Raw genomic sequence first — 27,774 nt, forward strand, 5'->3', positions numbered from 1 at the left:
GTGCCGCTCCAAGAGACAGAAAGACATATGGGTCACAGGAAGAGGCAGAAGGGAACAAAAAATACAGTTTTATGAGAAGTAGGGATGTTAGGATGAGAAGGTGGGTGGAGAGTTGCAGAAATGTATCCATTTCCCTCCCTCCCATTTTCTTTAAGGGCGTTTTTCTCAGAGCTTTTCCTCTCTTTTCTCCTCCCCACAGCAATCAGCCAAGCTGGAAAGAAGAGATTGTCTCTGAACTTAGTAGTGTGTCTTGGCACAGAAGACTGATAGTAAACAAGTAAACAGAGTTGACAACTGTGGTTACCACAGGCGCAAAGCCTGCTCAGTGACAAGGATGAGGACTCTTCCAGAGGTAAGGAAATGGGTATGTCTTGCAGTCTGCTGAGGTACCTTCATTGCACCTCTCTCTTTTTCTTTCCCTGTCACAGCTACACTGCTTATTGCCCTGGGGAACTGGAGAAGCTGAGGTTTTGACAGTTTGTATTCAGAAGGGGCTTGTCCCAGTCTCAGAATTAATGATGTGGGATGTGGTGTGAGGATTTAAGGGTTCTTGCCCTTCCTGTTAGCCATCCTAATGACCATTCTGAGGCTGTGTTCAGATCTGTTTGAAGCACTGACCAATAAGAAGAAGAAGTAGTAGTAGTAGTAGTAGTAGTAGTAGTAGTAGTAGTAGTAGTAGTAGTAGTAGTAATAATAATCATCATCTGATTATTTGCATCTTTTAGTGTATCCCCATTTTTTCAACAAATTATTTTAAGAAAGTACTTATGCAGAGACGTGCAATTTTTTTTCCCCACAAATAGTTGTGGGTAAACATGGCATAGTTTTCTGAATGTGAGAATGGCATGGTAAGCCTAATTACTTCCCATGTAGTGTGGTGTCCTTTTCCTGATTTGATGTCTTACATAAATAGCTAGTAAAGTGTTAGTTGCATATTTACAGACAAATCGCACTGAACTGAACTGCTGGCTCAGGGTTGCTAAAATGTACAAAGCATTCAAGGACGATAGACATAAGTAAAGTTTTCTATGTAACTAAATAATATAAAAAAAGAAATGTGTATGTTTTGTTATGTTGAGAGCTGTTCAGTGTTGCAAAAGCTGTGGCTGTAACGCAAATGGTCACTTTATCTTGTCTGCATTTTTCTGGCTGAAGAATTTGTAGAAATGTTTGGTTTGTGTATCCATTCTCATATTTCTGTGTGATAAAGATCAGACAACAATCATAATTTCAAATAGTTATTGCCATGGTTATACCTCAAACTTTTAGTAGTCCAGAATATAAGTCAGCAAACTTTCTGATTAGTTTCTCTTGTTAGCAGGTACTATATTTTGAACACAGGCTAAAATATTATTTCTCTAATGGCATTTAATGTGCTCAATTTATGTGCTTAAGTGATTTGCTGACAAAAGATAAATTTAAGAAAATGCTGAAGTTTTTGTGAGTATTGGGGCATTAGTCTGAAAACATGTCATCCACATGACTAATGTGATAAACGCAATGTGGATAACAGCCAAAGTCAGTAATTCATGAATAATCTACTGGCTGAAAAATAATACCCATAAATTGTCTGGTAAATAGTTATGAAAAATAACTCCAATTCTCCCTGCCTTTAATATCTTTATTTTAATGTATTTTATTTTCATAGAAGTTAGATGTTTCTTTTTCTGCAACAGCACTAAACACTGGGAAAATGCAAGGTGAGGAAGAATTACGTAGAGGAGCTTCAAACTCCCTGCAGAACTCAGGAATGGCTCACAAATAGAAAGAAGGAGGTGCTGAAGGATTATCAAGTTCTTTGGCTGATTTAGTTGCATCAAACTGTTCTTGCTTTAGTGATAACAGTACCTGTCAAGATTCTGCTAGCCTAAGACATGCTCACATTTGAATTGGATGATTCATGTAGTACATACATACATTCAAAATTATTCATTTTATTATTGAGGACAATTAGAAGTCAGCCTTTAGTAATTTAACAGGCATTTGATCTCACTTAGCTACAGTGAAGCCATTTAAATTTGAGCCCTTGCACATTCTTAAAAGCAAATCATGAAAGAACTGAAACTGTACTGGAAATTGCATTCATCCTCAACGTCATGCAAATACTAATCATTGTTCTCACTTACTCATAAGTGAGGCCCATATGGAAAAGCTCTGTCAGAGTTTAAAGGCTCTTTATTCTTTTCTACGGGCTTGTTCAAACTATTCACTTTTCTCTTTATATGGAGCATGCTCGATGAGGCAACCCAGCCTCAAAACATACCACAAAGAAGTGCTTCTACTTCCTGAAAGCTATGTAATGTTCCTGCATCCTGTGCCCTGGAAGTTTTTATATCCCACCTCCAATTCCATCTAGTTAAAGCCACACTTCCTTGACCAAGGATCACTGAATTAGGAAGGGCTCTGTATTTCAGTGCCTGTGTTCTGTGAACCACTTAGTCCATTTGTGGCATAAAAGTGCAGTTCATACTAGATAAAGAATCTGACAGGGATATTGCCCAGGTCAGTATCTTTATAAGAGTACCGAGAGCAGGTATTTGTCTGTCTAGGTTTCCTTAAGCTGTTGTCATGAAAAAGAGATAAGGGACAACTGAGTATGACTGCCCTCCTCTTTTTTCTCTGTTTATGTAGGTCCACAGGTTCTCTCAAATCCAGCCCCAGTAACAGAGGGAAGATTAGAAAGACATTCCTTATGGAAGGTGAAGTGTTTGAAGAACACTTTTTATCCTTATGGGTCACATAACACAGACCTTAATCCAGTTTCTAAGTATAGGTACACAACCAATTTCCACTCCCCTGACTCTTCTTTTGGGGTATGCTGTTCTCAGCCAGGTACTTCTCTAGTTGTTTCACATTGGAGTCTTGAGGGAGGACAGTCTAGTTCTCTTACAGATTTTTTTAAAATATATTATTTGATACATTTTCCATTTCAAGAGGAACATAGGCCTGATACTGTTAACCAGACCTACTGTTAACCAGAAGTTTGGCAGAAATTGCAGTGACAGTCTTGAAATACCAATTTCTTGTTAGCATCTCCACAGCCATGCCATTTAGTACTTGAAAGAGAGAAACAGATGTCTTCTGATAATATGAGACCAAAGAATTGCAAAATTATAAATATTTCATAGTAGGAACAGGCCAGGTTTTCAATGTGAAAACCAAGAAGTTTATTGCAACAGAGAAGTCAGGAGCATTGTGAACGTAAATCATTCACTCTCTCCTAAATGGTGAGAGATGAGGGCTTGCACATTGAAGGAATACTTTTTCTTCTTCCTTTTCAGCCAAGGAAATTTTCCTTCGCTCACTTCCCTGCCATACTGTTAGGTCGTGACACTTACTCTCTATTTGAGGAGTAAAAGCTAAAGTGTTTTACTACAGGCGCATATGAAAGGAATTTGGATTTCCTCCTTTATATTTCCTACACTGTACTTTGCCAGTATGGTCATGTTCTGTGTCTAGCACCTTTTAACGCCAGGATTCACTTGTATGTACTTGCTCTCCACTTAGTTATTCTGTATCCTGCCTAAAGAAGTCAGGAGAATAGGATTTTAAAGGGAGAAAAGCAGTTAGGTTTTTAACCCTTCTTAGCACTTTCCATGAGTCAAGTAAGCTGACATACGCTTTTGAGAGGCTTCTGTTAATGATTGAATAAAATGCACGTTTGAAAGATATAAAACAATGAGGTCTGTTTTTCTGTTTCTTTCTATGTTTTCTGTTCTGTTAATGTTTTTGTACAGAAATGGTACATAGTATATTAGGCAAGATGATTAACAGCAGACTCATTCATTTCCTTAGCCTTTCCTCAGGTGAAGCGGTATATGCTGTGAGGTACTTAATTTTTGTAGGGTTTTGGTTCATTTCTTCTTGCGATTTTTGTAAAGATCTTGTTTTCTGATTTTGTGGCAAAGAAGATAGATACTAAGCATGGTGACAAATGCAGTTTAGCTGCTGCATGTAAGGGAGCAGCAAGGGGAGACAAGGGAAGACAATCTAGAACCTGAGCGTTATGACAAGGTAGGCAAGAAGTAATGACTTTACCAGCAAGGGGTGCACCCCCACAGTCCAGGAATGAGGGAGGTAAGGCAGGTCTGGTGACAGTAGCTAGGGTCAACCAAGAGTGTAGATTGCTAGGCAAGTCCATTGTGAGCAGGCAGGTCCAAGTTCAAACCTGCCGAATCAAGCCTGTAGGTTGAGGTCAGGATCCAGATCAATGGGATACATGGCCAGCCATACACATGGCTGCTGCTGCAGCATAGCTCAGATGGAGATCACGCATGAGAGCTGCAAAAAGCAGCTCCCAAGTGAAGAAGTAGGCACCTCCACCGAGGCTGCTTCTAGCTTTTTCTCAAAGAGCTCCAAGGCCTGTCAAGGTTTCTCAAACAGCTTTCTTTTATCAGAGAACCAGGCTTGAGCACAGGGAGATAAACTTGAGGCTGTGGGACAGTACAAGCCAGGCCCTAACACTGGCATGTAAGACTCTCAAAGTAGCACTTCCATCAGCTTTCACACCTATGAGATTTACTCCTTACTTGCTATAGTATTTCTTCTCTGTCCCTCTTCCTCCCAGGTTTTCCATTATCTTCTGTTTTTTTTCCCTTTCTGTCCCATTTTTCTCACTGTATATTCTTATTCAGTTATTCCACTTTTCATTTTTTCATTTCTTTCCCTTTCCTTGTATGACCAGCATCCATTCCCATATCTGTTCTCTTGTAATCCGCTGTTCTCCAGTCTTATGTACATCAAAGTAGGTAGAAGCAGTGGACACACAAGAGTAAATGCCATTTTATCTAATTTTATCCAGGTAGACGTTAGGGGTGTATCCTAACATCATATTAATCTAGATTCCTTTGCAGTCAATGGAGAAAAAGACACGTAACTGGAGGATGCTTCAGCTCATCCTAAGACTGATGTTTATAAATAGAAGCTGTAGTCATAAGGTGCCTAACCTTCTCCACTGACTAAAAAGGCAAACCTAGATTATGAACACAGCTAAATTTAAGTGAGATAAAACCTGTCTGTATATAAGATCTTCTCTGTGACTTACAGCTTACTGCAGTTTTTAGAATAGTGCAAATCTTTTCTCCCACTTGAACTGGACTAGAGGCTTAGGATACAGGAGTTATTTCTTGAGGAGAGATCTGAAATTAGTGCTCAGGTTGCCAGACTGTAACAGAATAAAGAACCACCAGTCCTAGCCATCCTGTAATTAGCTTTATGGGCTCAAAAAAGACTTTGATATCTTCAGGACATATATGCAAGGTGATTCCATAAAACAGGACAGGCCTTCTCATGGCAAGCTGGCTTTTTGATGCATAATTCATAACACTGTGCAACAGCTGTAGCTGAAAAAGACAGGGAAATGAAGGAGGTGAGAAAGCCCCCAGGAGTACAGTCACCTAGATGATTTGGACGACTGTTGGTGTTCTGGCACTAGTCCTGGGAGTGATTTTCTTGTAGATTAGGTGGAAGATGGAGTATATGACCAGTGATAACTTTAATATGAATTTTTCTTTCTTCATTTTTTCTTTTTGTCTCATTTTCTCTCTTCAGACTTGTGACCAGGAGCTGAGAACAGGTGCAAAGAAAGAACGATGCCTTCAGGGGAAAAGCCTACTGCTGTGTACACTTCTTCTCAGTACTCTCCTTGGCTTTACACTGCTTATCACCTACATCATGATGACTTGTGCTCTAGGTATAATATAGGATATCCTTTTCCCTGCTTCCTCATCCACCCCATTTGTAAGACCCCTTTCTCTCCTATCTGCCTCCATTGTGTATTAGGAGGCATCTGTGTTAAGAATCGGTGTTTCAGAATTTCAAAGAATCATAACACCAGTTGTAAAACAGGTACACTGTTCTGCCTCTTCCTTGGGTCATAGTGGGGGGAGATCCACATACCTGTCCTCCACCTCTGCCTGCTATTTAATATGCCGTGTCCCAGTTTTGAGGGAGAGCGTCATTATATTGTCTTGCATCTCACCATTGTGTCATGCTTTCTCTGTAGTCACCTCCAGGAAACTGGACTGAATCTTGAGATTTGGAGATCCTCCTCCACCTTTCCATCTCTGACTTAATAAGGCTAGTCCTAGTTTTCTAGCACAGACCACTGCAGTTGTAGTGTAGAAAGAAAAGGCAGTCTCTTGCTAATGGGGGGGCTGTGAGCATAGGCCAGAAATATTAATTTGCCTTTCAAATTTGCTAAACAACTATCTGCAGAATGGTCCATGTAAATATTTATGCATATAGAATGCTCAGTACTGAAGGTGCATTTATATTGGTGGATACAGACATTCCCTGCTCCAAAATAAACAGTATTGACTCTTCACCCAGCATTTTTCTTTAGCCCCTGTTATGTGTTGGAGACCGTTCACTACAGAGATCAAGGAAAAACTGTTAGTTTAGATCTTGTCTGTTTCCACTCTGCCTATCTCCTCCCATGTCAACTGTTGAAACCATAGTATGGAAAGTCTTACTTTGATTTACAAGTGGCTTGTTTCAGTAAATAATTGATCTGATCTGTTGTTGATACAAGACACTGAACCGAAATGAGAACACATACCCAGTGAGTCGTAGTAGTTTAGATAAAGGGAGTTTTAGATGAAACCAAGATGTACTAGAAAGTCTTTGTTCTGTTTTAACAAGTGTCATTGCTGAGAAATGCTTCCCATGCTTGAACATCTCCCTCCACATTTTAAACTTATCTCCTTACTTTCTCTGTGCTATGTCCTTCTTTTGCTTCATGTGTTGACATCATCAGTTGCTTCTTGTTTATCATTTGGCCAAATTTGGCTGATTCAGAGCAAATACACTGAAAAGGCAGAATAATCCAAACTGACTGCCTAGATAGTATGAACAGAGGACACCACCTCTGGACTGATTACCTGTCCTTTATTTAAAGAATCTCCCTTAAAAAGTGCAAAGGCAATCTTCCTGTGAAGTGAAAGACAGAACACACTTTGTTCCATATTCAGCAAAAACTCTCAAGGAGTTCAACACTCTGCATGCAAAGGAGTTTGTACCAAAAATAATCTTTTGGGGGAAATGTCCCACAGGTAACTCCTTCGTGTTTTTTTGTTTGGAGTTGTTCTCACTCTCCACTGTCACTGCTCAGTTCTCTCCTATTTACTTCCTGCCCAGGATCCTGTGATGCCGAGCTGGGTCTTACACTGTTGGCCAGACTCCTGAATTCTAGGAATGACACTGTAGACCCCTGTGAGGATTTCTACAAATATGCCTGTGGCAGCTGGGAAGGCAAACACTCAAGCAGAACCACAGAAGAATCACTAAATGTATTTGATGTGTTGTTGGAAGAAAACCAGTTGATCCTGAAAAGGCTTTTAGGTAGGGACAGATGATTGGTGTGTTACCTTCAGCATCTTCTACAGTGAGAGCTGAGAATACTAATAACTGAGAGCACTATCATTCCTAACAGGGACTGAGTCCAGTCTCTTCATTCTTCTATCATTACAGGTACAGAGTTATTCTTGAGCATATTGTATTACAATAGCTGCATCTTAAACATTTATTTCTCCTTGCCAAGTGTAACAGATGAAAGTCACACTTTAAAATTCTGACAGCAACCCAAAACCAGTTTCCTGTTGCCTCATAAAAGTAGACCCTTTTTGCTTGTCTGAATGTGCATTCTGGTCATGCGTCCTGACTCTGTGTGGGACTGAAGCCTAGATACGTACACTTTCCTGTTGTGCTGCTGTTCCCATGCAAAGAAACTCACATATCTGGCCTCAGGAAGAGTCATGGCACTAGAAGGTCTCTTGCTTTGAGTGACTGTGGGAAGTGTGGATGTATTTACTAAATTGTTCTGAATCAAAGTCCAGTGTAATATTTTCTTACAACCTTTCTCTGCTCTAATGCTGCCCCAACTTTTTTTTTACCACTATTTTTTTTCCTCAGAGGGCCCACAGTTTGGGATAAGAGGCTCAGCTAAGGAGAAAGCAATCCAGTTCTATCGCTCCTGCATGGATACACAACGGATAGAATCCCAAGGAACTCAACCATTGAAGGACCTCCTAAATCAGGTGAATGTTTGTGCTATTTCCTCTCCTTCCAGAAGATAATTCCTGCAGGGAAAAGAAAAGTGTGAAGTTAGGGTCATATGGTCCTACATGATGGAATTTTGCTAGCATCTGGCTCTGAAATAAGCTCGTGGTTCACAGCACAACTTCTAAGTGATAAATCTTCTAGCTTCAAATGCTGTCTCAAGATTTGATTTTCTGACATCAGATACCTGAATCTTTCTTCATGACCTTACATATTACTTTAGGACTGTACAACAACCAAGACTGCAAATAGAGATCACTTTTAATCTCAGAAGCTCAGTTCAATAGGATCCAACTTACAGATCAGGGAACATCTTGCAAAACAGGTGAAATTTTTGTGTCTAAGATATGATAGCCATCCACTACTGCAGTTCGTTGTTTTGCTTAAGCGAAAGTGACAGGTCATTTTAAAGCCAACAGGGTATGTAGAAATCTTCATGAGTTTCCCCTGTTGCTATTTGCTTTGCTGCTTCTCAGTTGTCATAGTGACTGAGCTCATAGGAGTGAAAAAAAGATTTTGCAAATATGGATCAAACAAGTGTTTTTCTCACCTGCTGTCATGCTGTCTCTCCCCCTTTCTAGGTTGGTGGATGGAATATCACAGGTGTGGGAAAAGCAAAAGATTTTAATGAAACTCTTCAGACCCTTATGGGCAGATACAGCACCTTTCCCTTTTTCAGAGTCCATGTGGGACCTAGTCCTTTTGACCTCAAGACCAATATTATTCAGGTGAGTGGACTGAAGAAAGAAAATTATCAGGAAGCAATGGGAATAAAGAGTCAGTTACACAGCCCATGAGACCCAGGCTTGCTCAAGTTAAGCCTATGTTCTTCTCTGAAGAAAGTTTTCCTAAATTTCAGTAAACTTCTTGATTTTATTACATAAAAAGCACTTATTTCTGGAAAATGAGCAGATGAGGAGGAATAAATCGCTTACTTCCTATCATCTCTTCTGCCTGACAGTATAGATTGTACTTTGTCATGGAAGGGTCTGGTTCTTCTTATGTTCATGGGTAAGACTAGTACAATAATGAAATCTAAGTGCTAAGTGTCTGATACACATAATGTACTATGAATTTTGCAGCTCATTGTTGTGGTTTAAACCTGGTAGGCAGCTAAGCACCACACAGCCGCTCGTTCACTCCCTTACCCAGTGGAATGGGGGAGAAAATCAGAAGGGTAAAAGTGTGAAAACTCATGGGTTGAGAAAAAGACAGTTTAATAATTAAAAAAAAAAAAAAAAAAGAAAAAGAAAAAAAAGAAGTGATGCAAAAAAACCCCAGTTGCTCACCACCAACCGACCACTGCCCAGCCAGTTCCCAAGCAATGGCAGCCATGGCCAACCTCCTTCACCCCCACTTTTATTGTTGAGTACGATGTCATACAGTATGGAATATCCCTTTGGTCAGTTGGGGTCAGCTGTCCTGGCTGTGTCCCCCCCCCAAACTTCTTGTGCACCCTCAGCCTACTTGCTGGTGGGGTGGTGTGAGAAACAGAAAAGGCCTTCATGCTGTGTAAGCACTGCTCAGCAATCGCTAAAACATCCCTGTGTTATCAACACTGTTTTCATGACAAATCCAAAACATAGCCCCATACAAGCTACTATGAAGAAATTTAACTCTATCCTGGCCAAAAACAGTGGACCATGTAGAAATATTGAACAATGTGGTTTATATTTGAATATCAGTCACCGCAGATTTATAATGAGCTTGTAAATGAGCTGCAGAATATGATAGATCCACAAAAATTACTTAGCAAACATTTTACAAAAGTAAAAGCAATGTATTAACATTTCAAATTCTGTGACACAGAAATTAGCAAAGCCTGTTGAGCATATCCTTAACATTTCCAGTGTTTCTGGAAATAGTGAGATGTTTTTCCTTTACTCCTGCTTGCAGATTGACCATCCTGAGTTTGAGATGCCACCTGAGAGTAAATTCAAAGAGAAAAATTATCTTGAGGTAACATATCAAAGGCTGAAGAAAGGTAAAAATAGCTATTTAGTGTAGGGATCTCCTTGAATTGCCTCCTGGTTCAGAGGGGTCTGTTTCCGTGGGTTACGGTCAGTGACCTCTGAAAACGTCTCCAGAAGGAATTCTTTACAAAAAGATAGTTTGTAAAATGTAACCCATTTTTAGATGCCAGGTTTAAAACTTTTACTGTAGAAACAGAATGTTACAGCTTTAATTTGTATTTGCCATGTAATATGAACCTGGGCTTCCCTCTAGGTTCACCTTGAATGACTGTTTAAAAAACAATGTTCTTGCCCAAAGTAAGGCTTTATAGCTTAAAATCTGTGTATTGGGGGAGGGCTCGCTAGCATTTTTAAAGTTATTTTAAAAAGTTTTAACCTGAGCTGTGGAAACAAGCTCTGCCCTTGGGAGTTATTGCAACAAAGTTAATTTCATCACAGCTCTGTCATTTTTCTGAACTTCATAAAAACTGAGTTGATTTCAGTTTCTCACTCTGACTCTTTCAGAAGAGTCCTCAAAAAATAAGCCTGTCTACCCATCACAAGCATTCCTTTGATACCTCATGAACTTAGAAACAAGAAGCTGACATTTTCTCTCCATCAAAAATACTGGCCTATTATATCACTACATCTCTCTGCTTTGACTCCAGAGATGGCAGGCCTACATCTCTAAAATGATTCCAGTATTTAATGTAATTGGAAGCTGGGACAAAAATAACCTTTTGGGAATTCAGTATTCTTCACTGAGAGAGGAGTTGTACTTGGCAGACTGTATTCCACATGAGAATTACATGAGGATGTTGCAGTGAAGACAGTTTTAGGGATGGGGCTGCAGTGGTTTTGAAATATAGAAGCTTATATGGTCAAGATAGATGGTTGGATGGATGGATGGATGGATGGATGAATGGGGTGACTAATTTTCAGTCATGTTTCTTCCACTGGTCATATGCTCTGTATTGCAGGTTCTCCGTGTGTATCTCTCATATTTGAAGAAACTGGGGGGCCTACTTGGAGGGCCACAGGATGGTCCCCCTGATTCCTTTTCCCTTACCTTGTCCTTCATCTCTAACCTCCAGCAAGTTGTCACCCCACTGCAGAAAAGACAGCAGAGAGGGATGCTGTTCTTTCGCACTACCATTAGGGAGCTACAGGTATCTATGACATAGAACTTGAGCAGCACAATTACATGTAACATTTACATTCTGAAGATCCAGATCAAAAGACATATGAGACACTCTGTTTAGGTGCCATTCCCTTGCAACTTACACTTGGAGTCTGTTGAGCTTTAAATAACCTATTAACTTAAGGTCTTTTATTGACAGCAGTTGGATTTTTCAGGCCCACAACTCTCTCCCCTCCCCAGTGCTAATTCAATAAAAAAAAGTCAATTCTCCCTTTCTACTATAATCAATACACACATCATAAAAACAGTTTAACTTGTTGAAAGTATCTCTTAACAGTATTAGAGAGACTATCCCAGTTTCCCTATTATTTCTGGTCGGTCAATTTAAATTCATAGTTCAGCATGTAAGTTTTGTTTTACTTCTAGGAAAAGGCACCTGCTATTGACTGGTTGTCATGTCTCCAGGCTGTCTTCCATCCTATGCCAATGAACCTCTCTCAGCCAATTGCAGTGCATGACATGGATTACTTAAGAGGCATGTCACAACTCATCGAACAATGGCAGAAGGAAAGGTAGGAGTCAATATCTATGTTGTAGTTGTTCATGCCTCAAGAAATATTGACGTCAGATACCATAAATTAAAGCGGTCTCTGTTAGAGGCTGCTGAATCCAGTAGCCTAACAATCATAAGGCTGCTGTGGCTCTATATCCACAGTTTTAGTCAGTACTAAGGCTTAGCATATATTCCTAACAGGTTTGCACATGCACGAACCATATATGTACACACATATAAATATATATATGTGTGTGTGTCACACAGATCAACAGAGATGGAACACAGTGCCTTTACTGGCACCCACCCACACGTAGCACTCATACAAACATGAACAGCTCTGATCCTATTCCTCCTCTCCAGCTGATCAGGTTTGGTCTGTACTAGTGAAATATATATATCTATGTACACATACAATATTGATCACTCCAATAGCTGGTCCTAGATACTCAGTGTGTCCAGAAGCTGGCCCCAGATCCCCTGCTGTCCACAGCTGCTGGCAGCTGGATATATGAACCCCTGAGTCTTTCAGCCCCAGTTTGCTTGCTGGTACTCTGGTCTCTTCCTGTTACAAACAGGCATATACAAGCAGATCTCTCCAGCAGCTGGTCCAAACCTCTAGTCTCTCCAACAGCCAACTCTCAGACCCCTGGTCTCTCCAGCACCTAGCTTGAACCAAAGTCCCTCCAGTAGTCAACTCTTAGATGCCTTGTCTCTCCAGTATCCAGTCCCATCCCCACAAACAGAGAGTAGAATGTTATTTAAGAATAGCATTTAATAAGATAGGACAGATTCTGGTGATCATGCAGAGGGCTCAATCAGACAGATGTCCTGCCAAGCCACAAGTCAACCATTCCGCCTTACCACCTTTTGTCTCCATTTTCCCATGTGTGTTCCCCCCAATCCTTCCCTTTCCATGTCTTTGGTCTTTCCCATAAACATCCCATAATAAGTCTCCCAGAATCCCACAGACCCCTCAAAATATTCTATAATAAGTTTCAGCCAGTCCTAAAAATGCTCTTTCTCCTGCTTCCCATAAAGAATCCTGTGCCCCAGGAGCAATTACCCCTTGAGTCTTCACAGTGTTCTGGAGAGAAAGTTTCTTTGGTTGACTCGTGTCAAATCATCCTCCTTTGATAGCCCCAGGTGTAGCCCATTCGGAGTACTTTGCTGTTATTGTTCAGGTTGCTAGGGTCCCTCTGCCTCAAATTATTGCTCTGACTCTTGCCACGCCTCTGTGTTTATAGTGACCAGCCTTCAATCTTCAGTCTTTTTAAATGTTTTCCTACAGGGTCCTTCACATTTATATGATTGTTTGTCTGGTTGGGAATCTCTCCCCAGCCCTTGACAGTCGATTCCAAGATGCACGCCTGGAGCTATCTAAGATTCTTTATGGAAAAACGGGATCTAGAATGGTGAGTTAGTCTTTAACCATCCTCTTCAGCCTCCCCAGCAGCTGAACACCCTAGGATGCGCCTTCTGGATGTTCTCTTGATGCCTTGTATGGATGGAGTTTCTTGGATTTGGGGATGAAAACTACTCCCACTAGGCCATTAAATGATCCCTTTTTCTCAAAGAAATGTGGGAGTAGACTGGACACACAAAACTTTAGAGACCTAAGTGCACTGTACAGGGGGGTAGGGAATAATAGATAAATGGTCACCTTTCTTCTATGTATTTGTCTCAGCATACGCATCTTCATCTTGTGTGAAAGTAAATGGAGTAAATCATAAGGAAATCAATGTTTTACTTGATCAAAGTTTTCTGAGGTAGCTGAAGTGGAACTACATTACTTACCACTCACTGCTGTCATTTTTAGATAGCAGTGTATCTGCTACTGACTGCATATTTACCTATCTTTTTACTGTCTTCCTATCTCTTTGTCCTCACTCTCATGTGTCTCTATTTCTTTCTCTGTTCTTACAGTTCCCAGCTGAGCGCTGGAGGAAGTGCTTGACTGATACCAGCTCTTTCTTTGAGCCAGTTCTAGGGCAGATGATCGTACAAGAAATTTTCCCTCAGCAGACCAAGAAACTTGTAGGTATTCATCCTCTTAACCCCCAAGCAGAGCTCAGCTTCATCACTTTCTTTTTTTGACATGCCAACTTAAGACCACATCAAGGCAGCAAAATCATGTGTAGGTTTTATACCTTTTTACACGGCCCTGTACTTATGTACTTCCCCTCCTTTTTTGGAGATGTCAGAACAAGACATTGCTGTCATTGGTAGAATAATCAATGCTAAAATACCAGTTATTATCTTTATCTCAACTGTTAGCAAAGGCATGTGTGCAGCACCAATACCTACGACAGCCATACAAATACATGCAATCTGAGTGTGCTTCCTGGAGTGACAGTTAGTATTAACAGTATTCATCACCAATCTGACATATTTAAATAAGATTTACAATTGCAAAGCCATTAAGCCATCACGTGACCAGTTGTATAGAAACAAATCAATGCCAAAACATTCTGAGTGGATCCACAGTAAAAGGAACACCTGCTTGCAGTGTGAAAAAGATTTCTTTTTTTTCCTTTGATGATGGCTTTGAGGGAAGTTAATGTAGGCACCAGGTTTTATAAAGAGTTTGCAGTGTACAAAGTGACAAGAGTAAATAATCCCAAGAAAAGTTAATGGGAAAACTAAGACTACATGTAGTGAAGCACAAAGCTGAATGAACAAAACATAATTTTGTGCCTTCTTTTCTCCATGGCAGGCTGAGCAGATGTTCTCTGAGATCCAAGATGCCCTCTATAGTCAACTGGATCAGTTGGAGTGGATGGATGAGCAGACTCGCCAAGAGGCTAAAGTCTTGGTGCGTGCAGAAGGCAGAAGTTATGGAGGTCTTCCTTTCCCTGAAGCCTTTGGAGAAGGAATGGAAAGGGCCTGCACCTTCACATATTCCTACATGCTTCTACAGGCACACAATCTTAAATAGTTGTGTTACATACACTGAAAATTGTAGGTGCTTTTATAAGTGCCATCATGCATGTGTGATCATACATTGATGCATAGGCATAGAGAGGCTCAGTGTTTGTCCATGGATACTCTGAATTAGCTGTATTGAGATACAATTCAGTTTTATACGCCTAGAGAGGTGAAAAACTATAAAGCTGAATGCCACAAAACAGTGCTGTGAAGAAAAAGAAGAGTAGAACAACATTCGGCCTCAGGTAATTGAGTTAAGAAAGCAGAGTAGCAAGAGAAGATATCAAAACAGAGTAGCTGTTATTTTGAAGGGCTGATTCACAGACTGTATTCAGGTTGTTTAGAAACAGAGTTTAAAAAGGACTTCTAGAATGTAAAGCCTCCTATTGGTCATGTTTCTTTTTGTTAATTTGTTTGTTTATTATGTTTTTAGGTTTCCAAACTACAAGTGGAGATTGGCTATCCAGCTCACATACTCCAGACTGCCAAAGTGAACCTGGACTACCAGAATGTGAGCTATATAATGTAAACATGCCTGCCTCATTATTGGCAGTTTACCTGTACCAGCTGCTATCTTGTCTGCTGCTAAAAGAGTCTATGACCTCTGGAGCAATGCACATTTCCTACTGTTCATTTTCTGAGAACATATGGGCCCAGAGAACCTTTATCTATTGCTTCTATATTGTTGCCTATGCTGTCTCTGATTTAGAGTGGCTGGCCTGATAGAGTTTGGTTGTGACCTGCTTGTATGTTCTGTTTGGCTTGCAGATAACATTCCTGTCATATCTTAAATTGAAGGTCTTTACAACTGGGAGAAAAAAACCACAAGTATTCCATTGGTTTGTCTTTTGATGAACTCTTTTTTGACCTGTGGGACTTTTCTCTTTCTCATACTGTCCAATTCATTCCTTGCTCATGCCCTATGACAGTCACATTACCTGTCTCTTCCCTCAGTTGGAGATAAATGAAGACACTTTTTTCCTCAATATGGTGGCTTGCTTGAAAGTACTGAGGGAAAATTCCTACTTGAAACTCCTTCAGCATCACACACAGGATAAGTAAGTATCAGATACTGATCAGAATCAAACACTCATGGACTGAGGTTGGAAGGGACCTGTGGACGTCGCCTAGTCCAACCCTCCTGCTCAAAGCAGGATCAGCTAGAGCAGGTCACTCAGGACTGTGTCCAATTGTATGTCTATATCCCTCTTTTACTGGGGAAGGAGGGGAAGGGCAGGTGGGGCGGGGGGGTGGGTGGGCAGGGCGCAGAACTGGACATAGTACTTCCAAATGTGGTTTCACCAGTCCTGAACAGAGGGGCATAATCACCTCTTTTGACCTCCTGGCAACACTTCTCCTAATGCAAGACAAGATACAGTTGTCCTTCTTTGCTGCAAGGCTGCATTGCTGCATCCTGCTTAAAAAAGCCTTGAATTTGGCAGCCTGTCTTGTATTCAGCCTGAGCTCATGCTACCAAAAAACCCCACCTTTGTGGAGGGAGCCCCAGACCCCTGAAAAAAGAACATTTTTTGCCCATGAACCCTTGAGTTAGGGGGATAGCTGGTTCTCCTGGACTTAGCAGCAAAGCAAACAGCAGAGCACAGTGATGACATGAATGCTGGCAGGGTCACCTCAAAGGCAGGACATAGGATGCTTCAGAAGGCAGGCAGCATTGACAGGCATGCTTGGGACCTTGTAGCGCCTGAAGAGTATTCTGTGCAGGACTTCACAGGAGGTTAGTAGCCCTGACTTACTTGACAGGGAAGTTGTGAGGGTGAACCCCTTAATGTGTATGAAAGCTAAGCTACTAGCTCTGACCATCTGTAAACAAGTGAAGGTTTATTTCAAACACCTTTAACTCTAGATAATATGAATTCCATCATTTGCTGCTGCTGTATGAACAGTTGTACTGAGCAGACCATTTTTGTAAGCCCAGTGGAGGAAAGGAGCAAGGTATGAGATAATGAGTTAATACATTCTCTCATTTCTCTTTTTCTGCTTCCAGCTGGCATGTGTCCCCCTGGACTGTGCATTCGTACTACTCAATAAGGCACCACATGGTGGTCTTTCCTGCTGGAATGTTCCGTAGCCCTTTTTTCCACATGGAGTTTCCCAGGTATGGAGGGGCTGCAAAAGTGGAAGCTGAATGTGGTCCCTTAGCTGCACCAAGTTTCCAGGAAGAATCTTAATGGGTCTGTCTTTAACCTCTTTTTCTTACTTCATCCCAGAAAGACACAGTAAAGGGGGGAAAAAATAGCTTTTTCTAAAACCAGATGGATACTGCCTTATGAATTCTGAAAGACTGTGATCATTGACTCTGCTGGAGCAAAATCAGAATCTAGGTGAAACTAAGCTAAGCCAAGTATATTACTCCAGAGCAAAGAGGCAGAAGTGTCATGTAGGTTAACTGCAAAGAAGACATTTCACCTTTGCCTCTCATTTTCTAGATTCCAAGAATTCCTGAAATCTAACCCATAGAAATCTAACCCAGAGAAAACAGGAGGCTCACAGAGCAACTTCTTGTCAGAAGTCTTTTTCAAATGGATCAAACACAGTTCTTCTTGTCATTTTTTTAAAGAAACCTTCTCTAATAAGCAAATACATTTTTAATTCTGAGTCTTCCCCTCCAACAATGACAGTTCTGTAGACCACACTCTCATAGTTGGGTTCTTTCATCATATGGAACAGATCTGTTAAGCAGTATTTTTCTGATATTAAAAGCACTTAAAACAGTTGACTGTAAAAATATTATTTGATGTCCTTTATTGCATGATAATGGATAGATAATTCTCCTAATCCCATTGTACTGAAAGATAAGCTCACACTGTGGAAAGAGGCTGAAGTTTGAAAGAAACCTGTGTCAGTTAAAAGTAATTATTTTCTCCATGGTGATCTTCTACCACCAGTTGTGTGACATCTTCTAGTGCTTGCAGCATTTCATGAATTCATTGTAGTATGAAGAACAGGACACCTCAAAAGAATAATAGAAAAAAAAAAATCTTTTTTCAGTGGTATGGGCTGTCAATTGCCATATTCTTCCTCTCTGAAAAAGTGTCTACTGCTTCTTATTCTTTCTGTATTCAGTGTTAGTAAAATATATTTTTCTCACTGTCATCCCAGTTGAGTAGACTGGCAAGTCAAACTTGATCAGCTTCTGGTGAGCTGGCACAATAGCATTTTCTCAGATGATGCTCCGAAGTTTAAACTTTAGTGACAAAAGCTAATTGAGATGACTGTGAGGATAATTTTTAAAATAAGAAGTCAGCAAAGCAGTACAATTATTACAGAATCAGAGAATGGTTTAGGTTGGAAGGGACCTTTAAAGATATCTAGTCCAACCACCCAGCCATGGGCAGGGACATCTTTCACCAGATCAGGTTGCTCAAAGCCCCATCCAACCTAACCTTGACCATTTCCAATGATGAGGCATCCACAACTTTTCTGGGCAACAATTAGAAGTTATCAGCTACAGAGCTTCTGAAAGAGCAGTTCTAAGAGAAGATGAGTTGTTCTGTTCTTGTCACTTCCTACTGAGTTCCCAGTGACGTAATAATGATCTACTACAATAATTTCCTGCTTCAGCAGCATTAATCAGTGCATGTAAAGAAAGAATGAGCCTATCATTTCATATTATGGAAATGCATTTTGAGTGTACTCTTACTTGGGTGACTATTTGTATATTTGTTGCATAGAATCGTAGAAATTCTGATTGGAAAGAACTGTTGGAGGTCTCTAGTACAACCTCTTGCTTGTAGCAAGATCACCAATGCTAGACCAGAGTAATTGTAGTCAAACCTTTATGATTTTAATTTGCCTTCCCAGTTTTATGTATCATTTTTCACTGGACAATTGTTGCAAGATTGCTTCTCCAAGCATCCTACTTTTGTATGATTACCATTGCAGTCACTGTTTGTGCAGCAGTTCAGCCAGTAGTGGATAAATAAGGACGTATCTCAACAACAATACATGTCATTAGAGTTAATAAAGGCAGAATCTCATTCACAGACTCTTCATTACTATGATGGCTTATTAGCTACAAATGCGTTAATGCAAGCCCATAGTACAATTTTAAGCATTGGTAGAATAATTTACACTTGTATTTGCATTTTTACAGAGTGTACCACATCTGAGAGACAATAAATAGAAAGTGCTTCTCTGTGCTCTCAGAGTAGAATGCTCCTGTGCAGCCCACAGTTGTGCTCAGTGGCTATGAAGAATGCTCACCTGCTCTCTTTTTTGTTTCAAAAGCACTCTTTTCATGTTTATTTTTCAGTGCTGTGAATTTTGGAGCCATTGGGGTCTTCATGGCGCATGAACTTCTTCACACATTCTATGGTTATGGTGGGTACTGGCTGTGGTGTCTTTGTTTACCCTTCTAGGTCCCCACTGGTACTTTCCCTCAGAGGATCTTAAATCCTGGTTCCTACATCAACGTATACATATATTAGTAAGGTAGATGAAGCTAAGGAAAACCCATTCCAGGCCATGATGACTGCTAGAAGACTCAGTGATTAGTGTGAAGAATACAGGTGAATGCCAGAAATACCTTTACTTTCTAGGATTTTTTTTCCCACAGTGCTGCCTGGGGGCTGTCCTACATGCAACAGGAGTGCACTACAGAAATCTATAGACTGCTTGGTTGAACAGTATGAAAGCTATAGCTTTAAGGTTAATGGTACTTTTACACTGTTGGAGAATACAGCTGACACTGGAGGGCTCGCCATCGCTTACCAGGTATTGTAGTCTACTTACTTCTCTAATCTCATAGTCTCACCACACAACTCAACCATGATGTCACAAGATTACTCTGCTGCATCTCTCTCCTACATGCTGCTCCAGTTCCAGATTTCTTGCACGCCTGTGCCAGTGCAGCACGTCCCTGCATGTCCTCTGCTATTCCAGACATAGGTTCCTCACAAAGCTTTGCTCATAACCTCACTACTTCTATGTAAGACCACTTCTCCCCTTCACCAGTTCTGGTGAAGGGCTTTTCTTTACTTCCCCATTTATGTCATGCATAAAAAAAGCATGTTATTATTTATATGTTTATGTTATACCTAAGGAACTAAGCTGAGACATGAACCGGAATTCTGTGTCATGGTAAAATTACTCCATAATGATGTTTTCAGCAATACTTCAGTCTAGAGAGAATTTTTTATTTCCTCATGCAGTAGTTCAGCAGTTTAATTAATTACTGAGTGCAGGGTGCTCTGAGATCTCTAGGTCTCAGATGGTACTTGTTACATTCTTGCATGAAGAATGCTGGAAGGGAGAAAGTCTTTTAATTTTTATTCAAATATTTGTGACTTTCTTTGAAAGTAATTTTCATTCTTTCATAGTGCAGGCACCACATCTTCTCTTATGATGACTTGTGTGTGGTAATGTCTGAAATGGGAAGCAAATGAGTTTTGTTGTTATTCCCCCATCTTAGAGTTATTAGGGCCATGGCCAGCAGCGGGGAGCCTCGGAGTGAGGAGACAGAGATACAAACTTGTTAATTGATTGTAGATTGATATATTTAATTGACAGAAGACATGATTTTGGGACAGTATCTGAAGGGGGTTTTATTATTATTAATTTTCTCTCTCCACAGGCCTATAAGAATTGGCTGAAAAAGCACAAAGAAGAGAAGGATTTACCTAAGATTGGACTTTCACACGACCAGCTCTTCTACCTCAGTTTTGCTCATGTAATGAATTCTAGGCTAGTCATGTGTCCCTCACTCTCCATTGTCTTCCACATTATTACAGTTTGTCTCTCTCAATATTTAATCACTTTTCCCCCTCTTCACAGAACTGGGAAAGACCAATGTTTCTGGGAGATACAGAATCTTATTTAGAAAGCTAAAATTCACATGTAGGTCCCCTAACCTGTCATGGATCTCAAAACTAACAAAAGGCCTGCCTGCAAATACATCTTTTACAAAGCTCTGAAATCTACCAAAATTAAGTTGTAGCAGACAAGTTGTGTCAGGGAAAGCATGCTTCATTGCCAGCTTCTGAGTACTTTTTTTGCTGTTGTGAGCAATCTTACACATGGCATTTGGAATTTTACTGGAAAAGGCATGTATCTCTCCATCCCTTCCTTTATCTGCCTCTCTGTCATGGTGAATAACCAGATGTCATGTCATTCTCAGTGGCTGATAGTGAAAAAAAGAGTTTTGAATGTTATTTAGAGATAAAGAACTGGAAGTACATGCATACATAGTTTGAGATTTCTGTGGGAACCTGGTTTAAGGATTTGCACAAAGTTGTGCAGTTGTGCAGTTGCGTTCCTTAGGATAGATCATTGGGTTTCTGTGCTCAGAAAAGTCACGCCCTTATAAGTCACTGTAATTGTGCAAAGGGAAAAGTTTTGTGCATGTCTTGACATTTGGTCAGAGCAGTGTGTAGAAAAGCAGTTCTGAAATCTCAGATTATTGGGTCTTGGTGGCAAGGTTTGCATTTCAGAGGCTATCTGGCAGCTACTGCATCATTTGTCGATGAACAAAGACTGAAATCACAAGAGTGAAGACTTGGATTGCCAGTTTAACACCAGCAAAGTCACATAACCTTCCCTCCAATCTCTCACGTAGTAATGGGATGTTGTGTAAGTGCTCTCCTTTCTTGATGAGCACTCATTGCTTTTGCTAAAGAAGCTGAATCTAGACATGGAGACTACATCTATACCATCACTTTAGAAGGAGTCCAAAGTTGCATGAGCCTAAACTCCCAGGTGGTCTAAATTCCCTGTGTTCTGGACTAGGCGGTGTAGAAAAAGAGCAGATGGCTTGTCAGATCAGGAAACTGGGACAGAGAGGTTTAGGAAAAGGGAAAACAGTCAGAAATTATGGTGGTGAAGGGAAAGAGCTGAACATTGTTGGTACCCACGTGTGTTTCCGTGTTTACTCCAGCAGCCTCAGTCACGTGTGCAGAGGCGTGAAGAGCCTTAAGTCTTGTTCACATGGAGACTTTCAGCAAAACTGACTTTTCTATTTTGCTTCTTTTCAGACAATGTGTGGACACCAGGATCCTGAGAAACTACAGTCTTCCCTGAACACAGATCCGCACAGTCCCTTGCCACTTCGTGTCTGTGGGCCTGTCAGCAATAGCCAGGACTTTGCCAAGCACTTCCACTGTTCCAGTGGATCGCCAATGAACCCGGACAACAAGTGCCACATCTGGTAATCTGCATGGAAAAGGAGGAAGAGAGATATGACCCCAGGGAGAGGAAGGCCTGACCCATGAAAGTATGACCATCTTCTCAGTGCTGCTAGGGTGACATGGTGCTCTTACTCACTCCTCTACCTTTCTTTTCTTGTTACCCTTTCCTTGGCAGTTGATGGTAGCAAAATTCTTAAACTGAGCTCATAAGGAAAGAGGGCCTCCCTCTACTGCTCTCAGCACTCTGTCCCAGATGTGACAGCTCCAGAGTTTAGCAAGTCCCAATGCCACAAGATGACTAGCCAGTCTCCAGTAGGCAACAACTTCTGAGGAGCTGTAAACAGGACTGTTACATTATTACACTGTTCAGTGCATTTCCCTGTCTACTCCAGCATCCTCACAGTCATGTTGAATGGACAGGGCAATAAGCTGGAGCTCTAAGACTTGTTCATATAAGATTGGCTCTTAAGGAAATCCTGTGGGTTACTATGCAAACCATACATGTAAGTTACCAGAGAGGGAAGAATCCTCTTCTCTTCTTCTGCCAATAAATGGAGATAGGTAGTAGGAAAGACTCAGTGGCTCCAGCTTCTGGGCTGAAAGATAAGTCACTTAATAACGAAGGTTACTGAAGATCTTCCCTGTTCTGTTTTTGTTTCATCAGAAAAGCTCCTAAGAAACAAAACAGGAAAGAGGAAAGCATCCCCATTGGTGGTAGGGTGATTGGGAGCTGAGAACAGACTGTCTTCTTTCTTTCTTTTCCAACAAGATTCTTTTTTTAGTCTCTATTTAGGGTTGAGGATACAGTTGATGGTGGTGTATGGGACAGTCTCAAGGGTTTCTAGAAGTCTTTGAAGACTGAACAATTAGAATTCCAATAATTTCTCTGGATCCTCAACCTGGTTCTCTCATCCCTAAAAGTTCTCTCATCCATACATCTGTAAATATTTACCATCGAAACAGAGGAGTAGAGCTGCTGTAGGATTTTACTTTCTATTTGAAATTGAATTTTAGGTATTAATTTACTTTAAAGGAAAAAGAGAGTAAGAAGTTATATATTTTAAGGTAGCAGGAGAAGTGCTTAAAGCACATTCTCAAGATCAACTTAATAATTACATCCATTTCAGGTTCTGATAATTAGAAAATTTATATCAATGTTCCAAAATTTACCAAAGTTCATAAGTATACAAAATACTCCTACCTTTTGCATACTCTTTAAACTGCTCTTAATTATGGGAGCATTTTTATTTTACTTATTATATTGGCTGCCTGGGGATTGTTTGTGAAATAGGTCATGGCAACTGGAAACATCCCTTATCAATGTAAGCATTGTAAAAATTGTGAAAATCCTAATAACTGTGTTAGTCCTTTCCAAGTACTGACCAATGCAGCAAAATATTTTCCAAGAATAGACTGTTCAGAGATTTTGTTTTCATTAATTAACTAAAATATTAATAAAGTGTTTGCTTCAGAAAAAAAACCTATTTTGGTTGCAAACTCTTTATGACCAGGCTTGTTTCTTCGTTCTGTATTTGTACTGTTCCCAGCATGACTGGAGTTCCTAGCTGAACTTCACAAGTAATAAATAATAATACCTCAAAATAATTTGATTTTTTTACCCATCATAAAAAATAACAAAATTGGACTTGTGATGATCTTTACCGTTTAAACAGTGTATAGTGTTCCTCCACTCGAATAATCAATTCTATCCTAGCAGCATGTCCAGACTGTCTTTCTTTTAGATGCTAATAGCAATTAACATTTTACCAGACCTTGTGTGTAATATAGAAGTTATTTCAGTGTACTGAGACTACTTGTTTTCTTTGTTTATAATGTATAGAAAGAGCAAAAGCTACTGACAGTCTGCATTTTGGAGAGTCTTCAACTTTTCTTGTATCTATCTTGTTAAGTGTATGGGGGGACAGTTCCCTGGAATATGCAATTTTTTCTTGTTCTTACAACATATGACATATTTGTGAATATTCTGTTTAAAAGACAGGGTCGCCCTTGAAGCTGGTGAATTGAATCAATTCTTGTTTATTACCAACTATGATGTTTTTACATACAGAGCATATGGGAAGTGCAAGAAAGGAGGTCTGGCTTAGAAAAAATTGCATGAGTCTTGGACTGAGAATTTATCGTGCTTCCCAAGGAGAGAAGGAAACACTTTCCATATGTGCACCAGGTCCCTGCCCTTGTCCTTAGTGTTGCAAGTTCCCTGGGATGTGGTTGGTGAAGAGAAGTCATGCTGCCTAGTAAGTGATCATGAAACGCAGGTAGATGTTCAAATTGTCATCATCCATGACCATAGAAATTATTTCATGCTTTATGTCACACATAAAAAAAAGAGAACAATGCTGCCAGTGTTCAGGGAAAGAGCCAGATCCAACAGCAGATCCTTCACTGCTGAATTCCGCAGTCTCTGTGAGTTCTCGTGCTGCACCATGTTGATCACCTCCATTCCTTCCCCTGTTGACGAGGCCACAAATGTTTCCTCCATTTGCTCCCAGCCTGTAACCGGGGGTGGGGACAACATAAGCTTTCCTTCTTGTTCTCCTCTTTCATACTTGCATCCTTTTCACCTCTGCTTCCCTCCCTCTTTTCTCTCCCTGCTTTCTAAACTTTCAACTCCATTTCGCCCTTACTGTGTGTCCATTTTCTCTTTCATACTAAGCAGCTTTTCATTCATACACCCTTCCCACTCTCTGCTTCCCTTGTCCTTTTCTTGTGTCTATTCTTCCTCATTCAGTATATATTCCTCTATGCTCACCCTCCCCATAGCATCCTCATAATTCCCAAGTGTGGTTTCTTGATGTGTATGGAGGCGAGCGTGCAAACCTGGCCTAAGCTTCACTCCCTTTGCCCTGCTAAGTGCATGCAATTGCAGCAGGGTGGTAAGTGGTCATCCAGGAAGAGGAGACCATCATTAGTGCTATTTTACAAGGGGAACTGAGGTACAGAGAAGCAAGGCTTTGGAAGAACTGGGGACTGGAATCCGTACTCCTGTGGTTTGACACTTGCAGGTTTTTTTTCCTTTTTCCTTTTTTTCTCAACACAATCTTTCCCATCCTCTTGTTACAAGTGTGTCTTTCTTCCCTTGATTTTCTCTTCCCTCATTTTCTCACTCATGCATGTGGCCAATTTCCCCACTTATTTCTCAACACACTTCTTCCCTATCTTGCTTTCTTGCTTTGCCGATCTTGCTTTCTTGCTTTGCCTATCTTGCTTTCTCTCTTCCCATGCTGGCCCTACTTCTCAGACTTTTTATCCCTGAATTGCTGCACTTTGGCCATTTCCTGGGTATGCTGGGTGCTGTGACAATGTCTCATTTTTCTTCCTCAATTTCATTGCTGCACCCAGACAAGAGAAAACTGTCCAGTAGAGCAAAGAGACAGAAGGAGGGAAGAGGAAAGATAAGCATGGCTCTGACACTCCCCAGGAAACACTACTTGAATGGCCAGCATGTCACAAGCTCTAATTTTTTTTTTTTTTAAAGGGTGACCCATTGTCATGTTGAGAGGAACTGATCACTTCAGAAAAGGTGCCAGATCTTAAAGTGAGCCACAGCTCCAAAGATAGCAGGTCAGGGCCAGAAGCCATTGCATTTTGCAGTGCACAGCCAGTCAGTTTTTTTCAGGAATTAGGGGCAGTGATTACTGACTTGCCACAGGGCAGTTTAAGTTGTTTTAGGTATTGCTCTCTCAAGCGATAGTCTGATTTTTAGAGGGAGTTGTGTGTTGGGAACCCTTGCTTCTTATTGCAGGTAGGATCTTCTAAGAATCTATTTTCTCCTTAGAAAGTTTAACTCCTGCCTCTAAGATTCTTACAGGAATTCTGGCTTCCTGGTTCCACCACACTCTGAGGAAGCTTGGTTTGGAGCAAAGTGCCTGCTTCCTTATGGCTCTAATTTGAGAAGCCACCAGTTTCTGGGCAAAGAACTTTAGTATTAGACTACATTCCATCGAAGTAAGAGGTGGCATGAGAAGGACTGCAACCAAGTGAAAAATGTGACTGTCTCCCAAGTTGAATATCAGAACATTGTACAAGTACAGAGTGCAATGAAATATTCATATAAGCTCATTGGTTTTATGAATAAGAGAGTTCTTGCCTGAAAAAGGCCTTTTGAAATCTTTTATTTCAGAAATCTCTTTCTCCTCAGTCTCCTTCCTTTGCGTCTTCTTCCTTTCCTCCTTTCCTGTACATTTCCCTTACAAGAGTCATCCCAGAGTCATTCTTTTCTCTTTTCAGAGCCATGACTCCAGTAATAGGCCTTAATGGCCCTTACCAGCCTCACCTGGAGCCTTCACCCCATCCTCTGCCCATAGGTCCTGGAGCTTCATTTAAGCTCAGGCCTGGGTCTCCAGTCTCTATTTGTGGTCTGTTGCAAGTATACCTATCTGCGGCTCCAGCTCCATCACAGCTGTGCCTGGCCATGGACCCTGTTATTCTGGATCTTGACCTACAAACTCACTTCCTGGTTTGACCTTGAATATGACTTATCACTATGGTCTTGCCTGGCAATCATGGGAATGTGTCTGACCCTGGTTTCTTTCATTGGCTCTGATCCTGACCCTGGCTGTCTGACTTCTATTCCTGGCTGACTTTGAGCCTGCCTCATGATTATGGACTTATCTGATGATCTGTATTCTTGACAGAGTAACTGCTTATCCCTACCTATAACTACCTAACTACCATCCCCAGGCCTGCCTTGCTTGCCTTGCTCACGGGCTGTGGGGACTGGGCCCTGGCAGGTGAGGCCCCTGCCCTGCCAGCCTTGCTGGGCAGACACTTGTCTGCTGGCTCCCTGTCCCTTAGAAAGCAGCTGGAACTCCCTGCTCCCTGAAAGTTAGCTTGGGCTTTCTTGAGCACTGAGGTGAACACCACAGAACTGGGCCCACCACTGAGCAGGGCCTATGATCCCTTCTGAGGAACCAGCCTGGCCCTGGGTGCTGCCCCCAGGATTCTGAGTGAAGCCCCCTGCTCTCCTGGCTGCCCAGCCTCTGGTGCTCCCCAGGGGTGGCCTGGACCTTTCTTTTCAAGCCCACTGAGCCTCCAAAGCTCTTCATGGGCAACCTGATCCATACCTTGCCCCCCCCCCCCCCGCCTTCCCCAGGCTTTAAGCCTCCCATATGCTATACCCATTTCTCAGTTTCTCATCCCTTTCCTGGCTCTTTACCCTTGGGAATTTCCCTGTGGCATCCCATAGCAATTAAATCACTCTACAGCATTCTGTTCTGAGCCCAGATCTCCCTAGGGTGTGAGGGGGACCCGCTGAGTGGGGAGGCGGCAGTCTGGGCCGTGAGTCAACTAAGAGGCCTTAATGGCCCTGACCAGCCTGAACTTGTGCCTCCTTTCACATCCTCTGCCCCATTTAAGTGTAGGGCTGGGCCATCCCTGGACTATGTCTGACCCGGGTTACCACCACTGCGTCTGAACCTGACACTGACTGGCATGCCTCCTTGAACTCGGACCGGTCTCATCATCATGGACTTCCCTGGTGATCTCTTGCCTGACCCTGACAACCACCCCCAGGCCTGTCCTGCTTGTCCTGCTCGGGGCTGTGGGGACTGGGCCCTGGCAGGTGGGGCCCCTGCCCTGCGGGCCTAGTTACCACCGCCAGTTGCTGGCTCCCTATTCCTTAGGGACCATCTGACCCCCACTGCCCCTTGACACAAATCTTTTCATTCCTCCTCTGCTTTTGTCTTTGCAAAACCAAGCTTCTGTGTCCATACCCCATCTCATTTTCTGCCTTTCTTTGCTCCCCAAGACTCCTTTTTCTCATCCTTTCCATTCAGCCCATCCTCTCACCTGCTGATGGACTGTTTCCCTCTTGCTGTCCGTTCTCGGCTGTGTGAATCATGGTGTGGCTTTTCAGTAGCATGAAGGCATTAGAGAAGACTAGGCAGTAAGTGGCCGGGAACATAGCCACCAGATAGATGGTAAATCCCCGGGAAACTATCAGGGTTGTATTACCCCCCATCCAATTCTCCTGTCCAGCAC

The 27,774-nt window shown here is 41.5% G+C and overlaps 1 protein-coding gene across 1 annotated transcript; it reads left to right on the forward strand.

Annotated features, from left to right (window-relative positions):
* The first annotated feature begins 334 nt into the window (after positions 1 to 334).
* Positions 335 to 21,798, forward strand: KEL (Kell metallo-endopeptidase (Kell blood group)). Its single transcript, XM_059821677.1, has 18 exons — positions 335 to 352; positions 5,551 to 5,692; positions 7,138 to 7,341; positions 7,912 to 8,036; positions 8,640 to 8,786; positions 9,955 to 10,017; positions 10,991 to 11,179; positions 11,578 to 11,723; positions 12,996 to 13,119; positions 13,631 to 13,741; positions 14,421 to 14,519; positions 15,066 to 15,143; positions 15,587 to 15,690; positions 16,638 to 16,748; positions 18,906 to 18,973; positions 19,209 to 19,366; positions 20,226 to 20,321; positions 21,622 to 21,798. Exons 1-18 carry the CDS (start codon positions 335 to 337, stop codon positions 21,796 to 21,798), a joined length of 2,160 nt encoding a protein of 719 aa, XP_059677660.1.
* Positions 21,799 to 27,774: the final 5,976 nt, after the last annotated feature.

This window comes from Gavia stellata, chromosome 1 (genome assembly GCF_030936135.1).
Source record: "Gavia stellata isolate bGavSte3 chromosome 1, bGavSte3.hap2, whole genome shotgun sequence".
In the NCBI taxonomy this organism is placed as follows: Eukaryota; Metazoa; Chordata; class Aves; order Gaviiformes; family Gaviidae; genus Gavia; species Gavia stellata.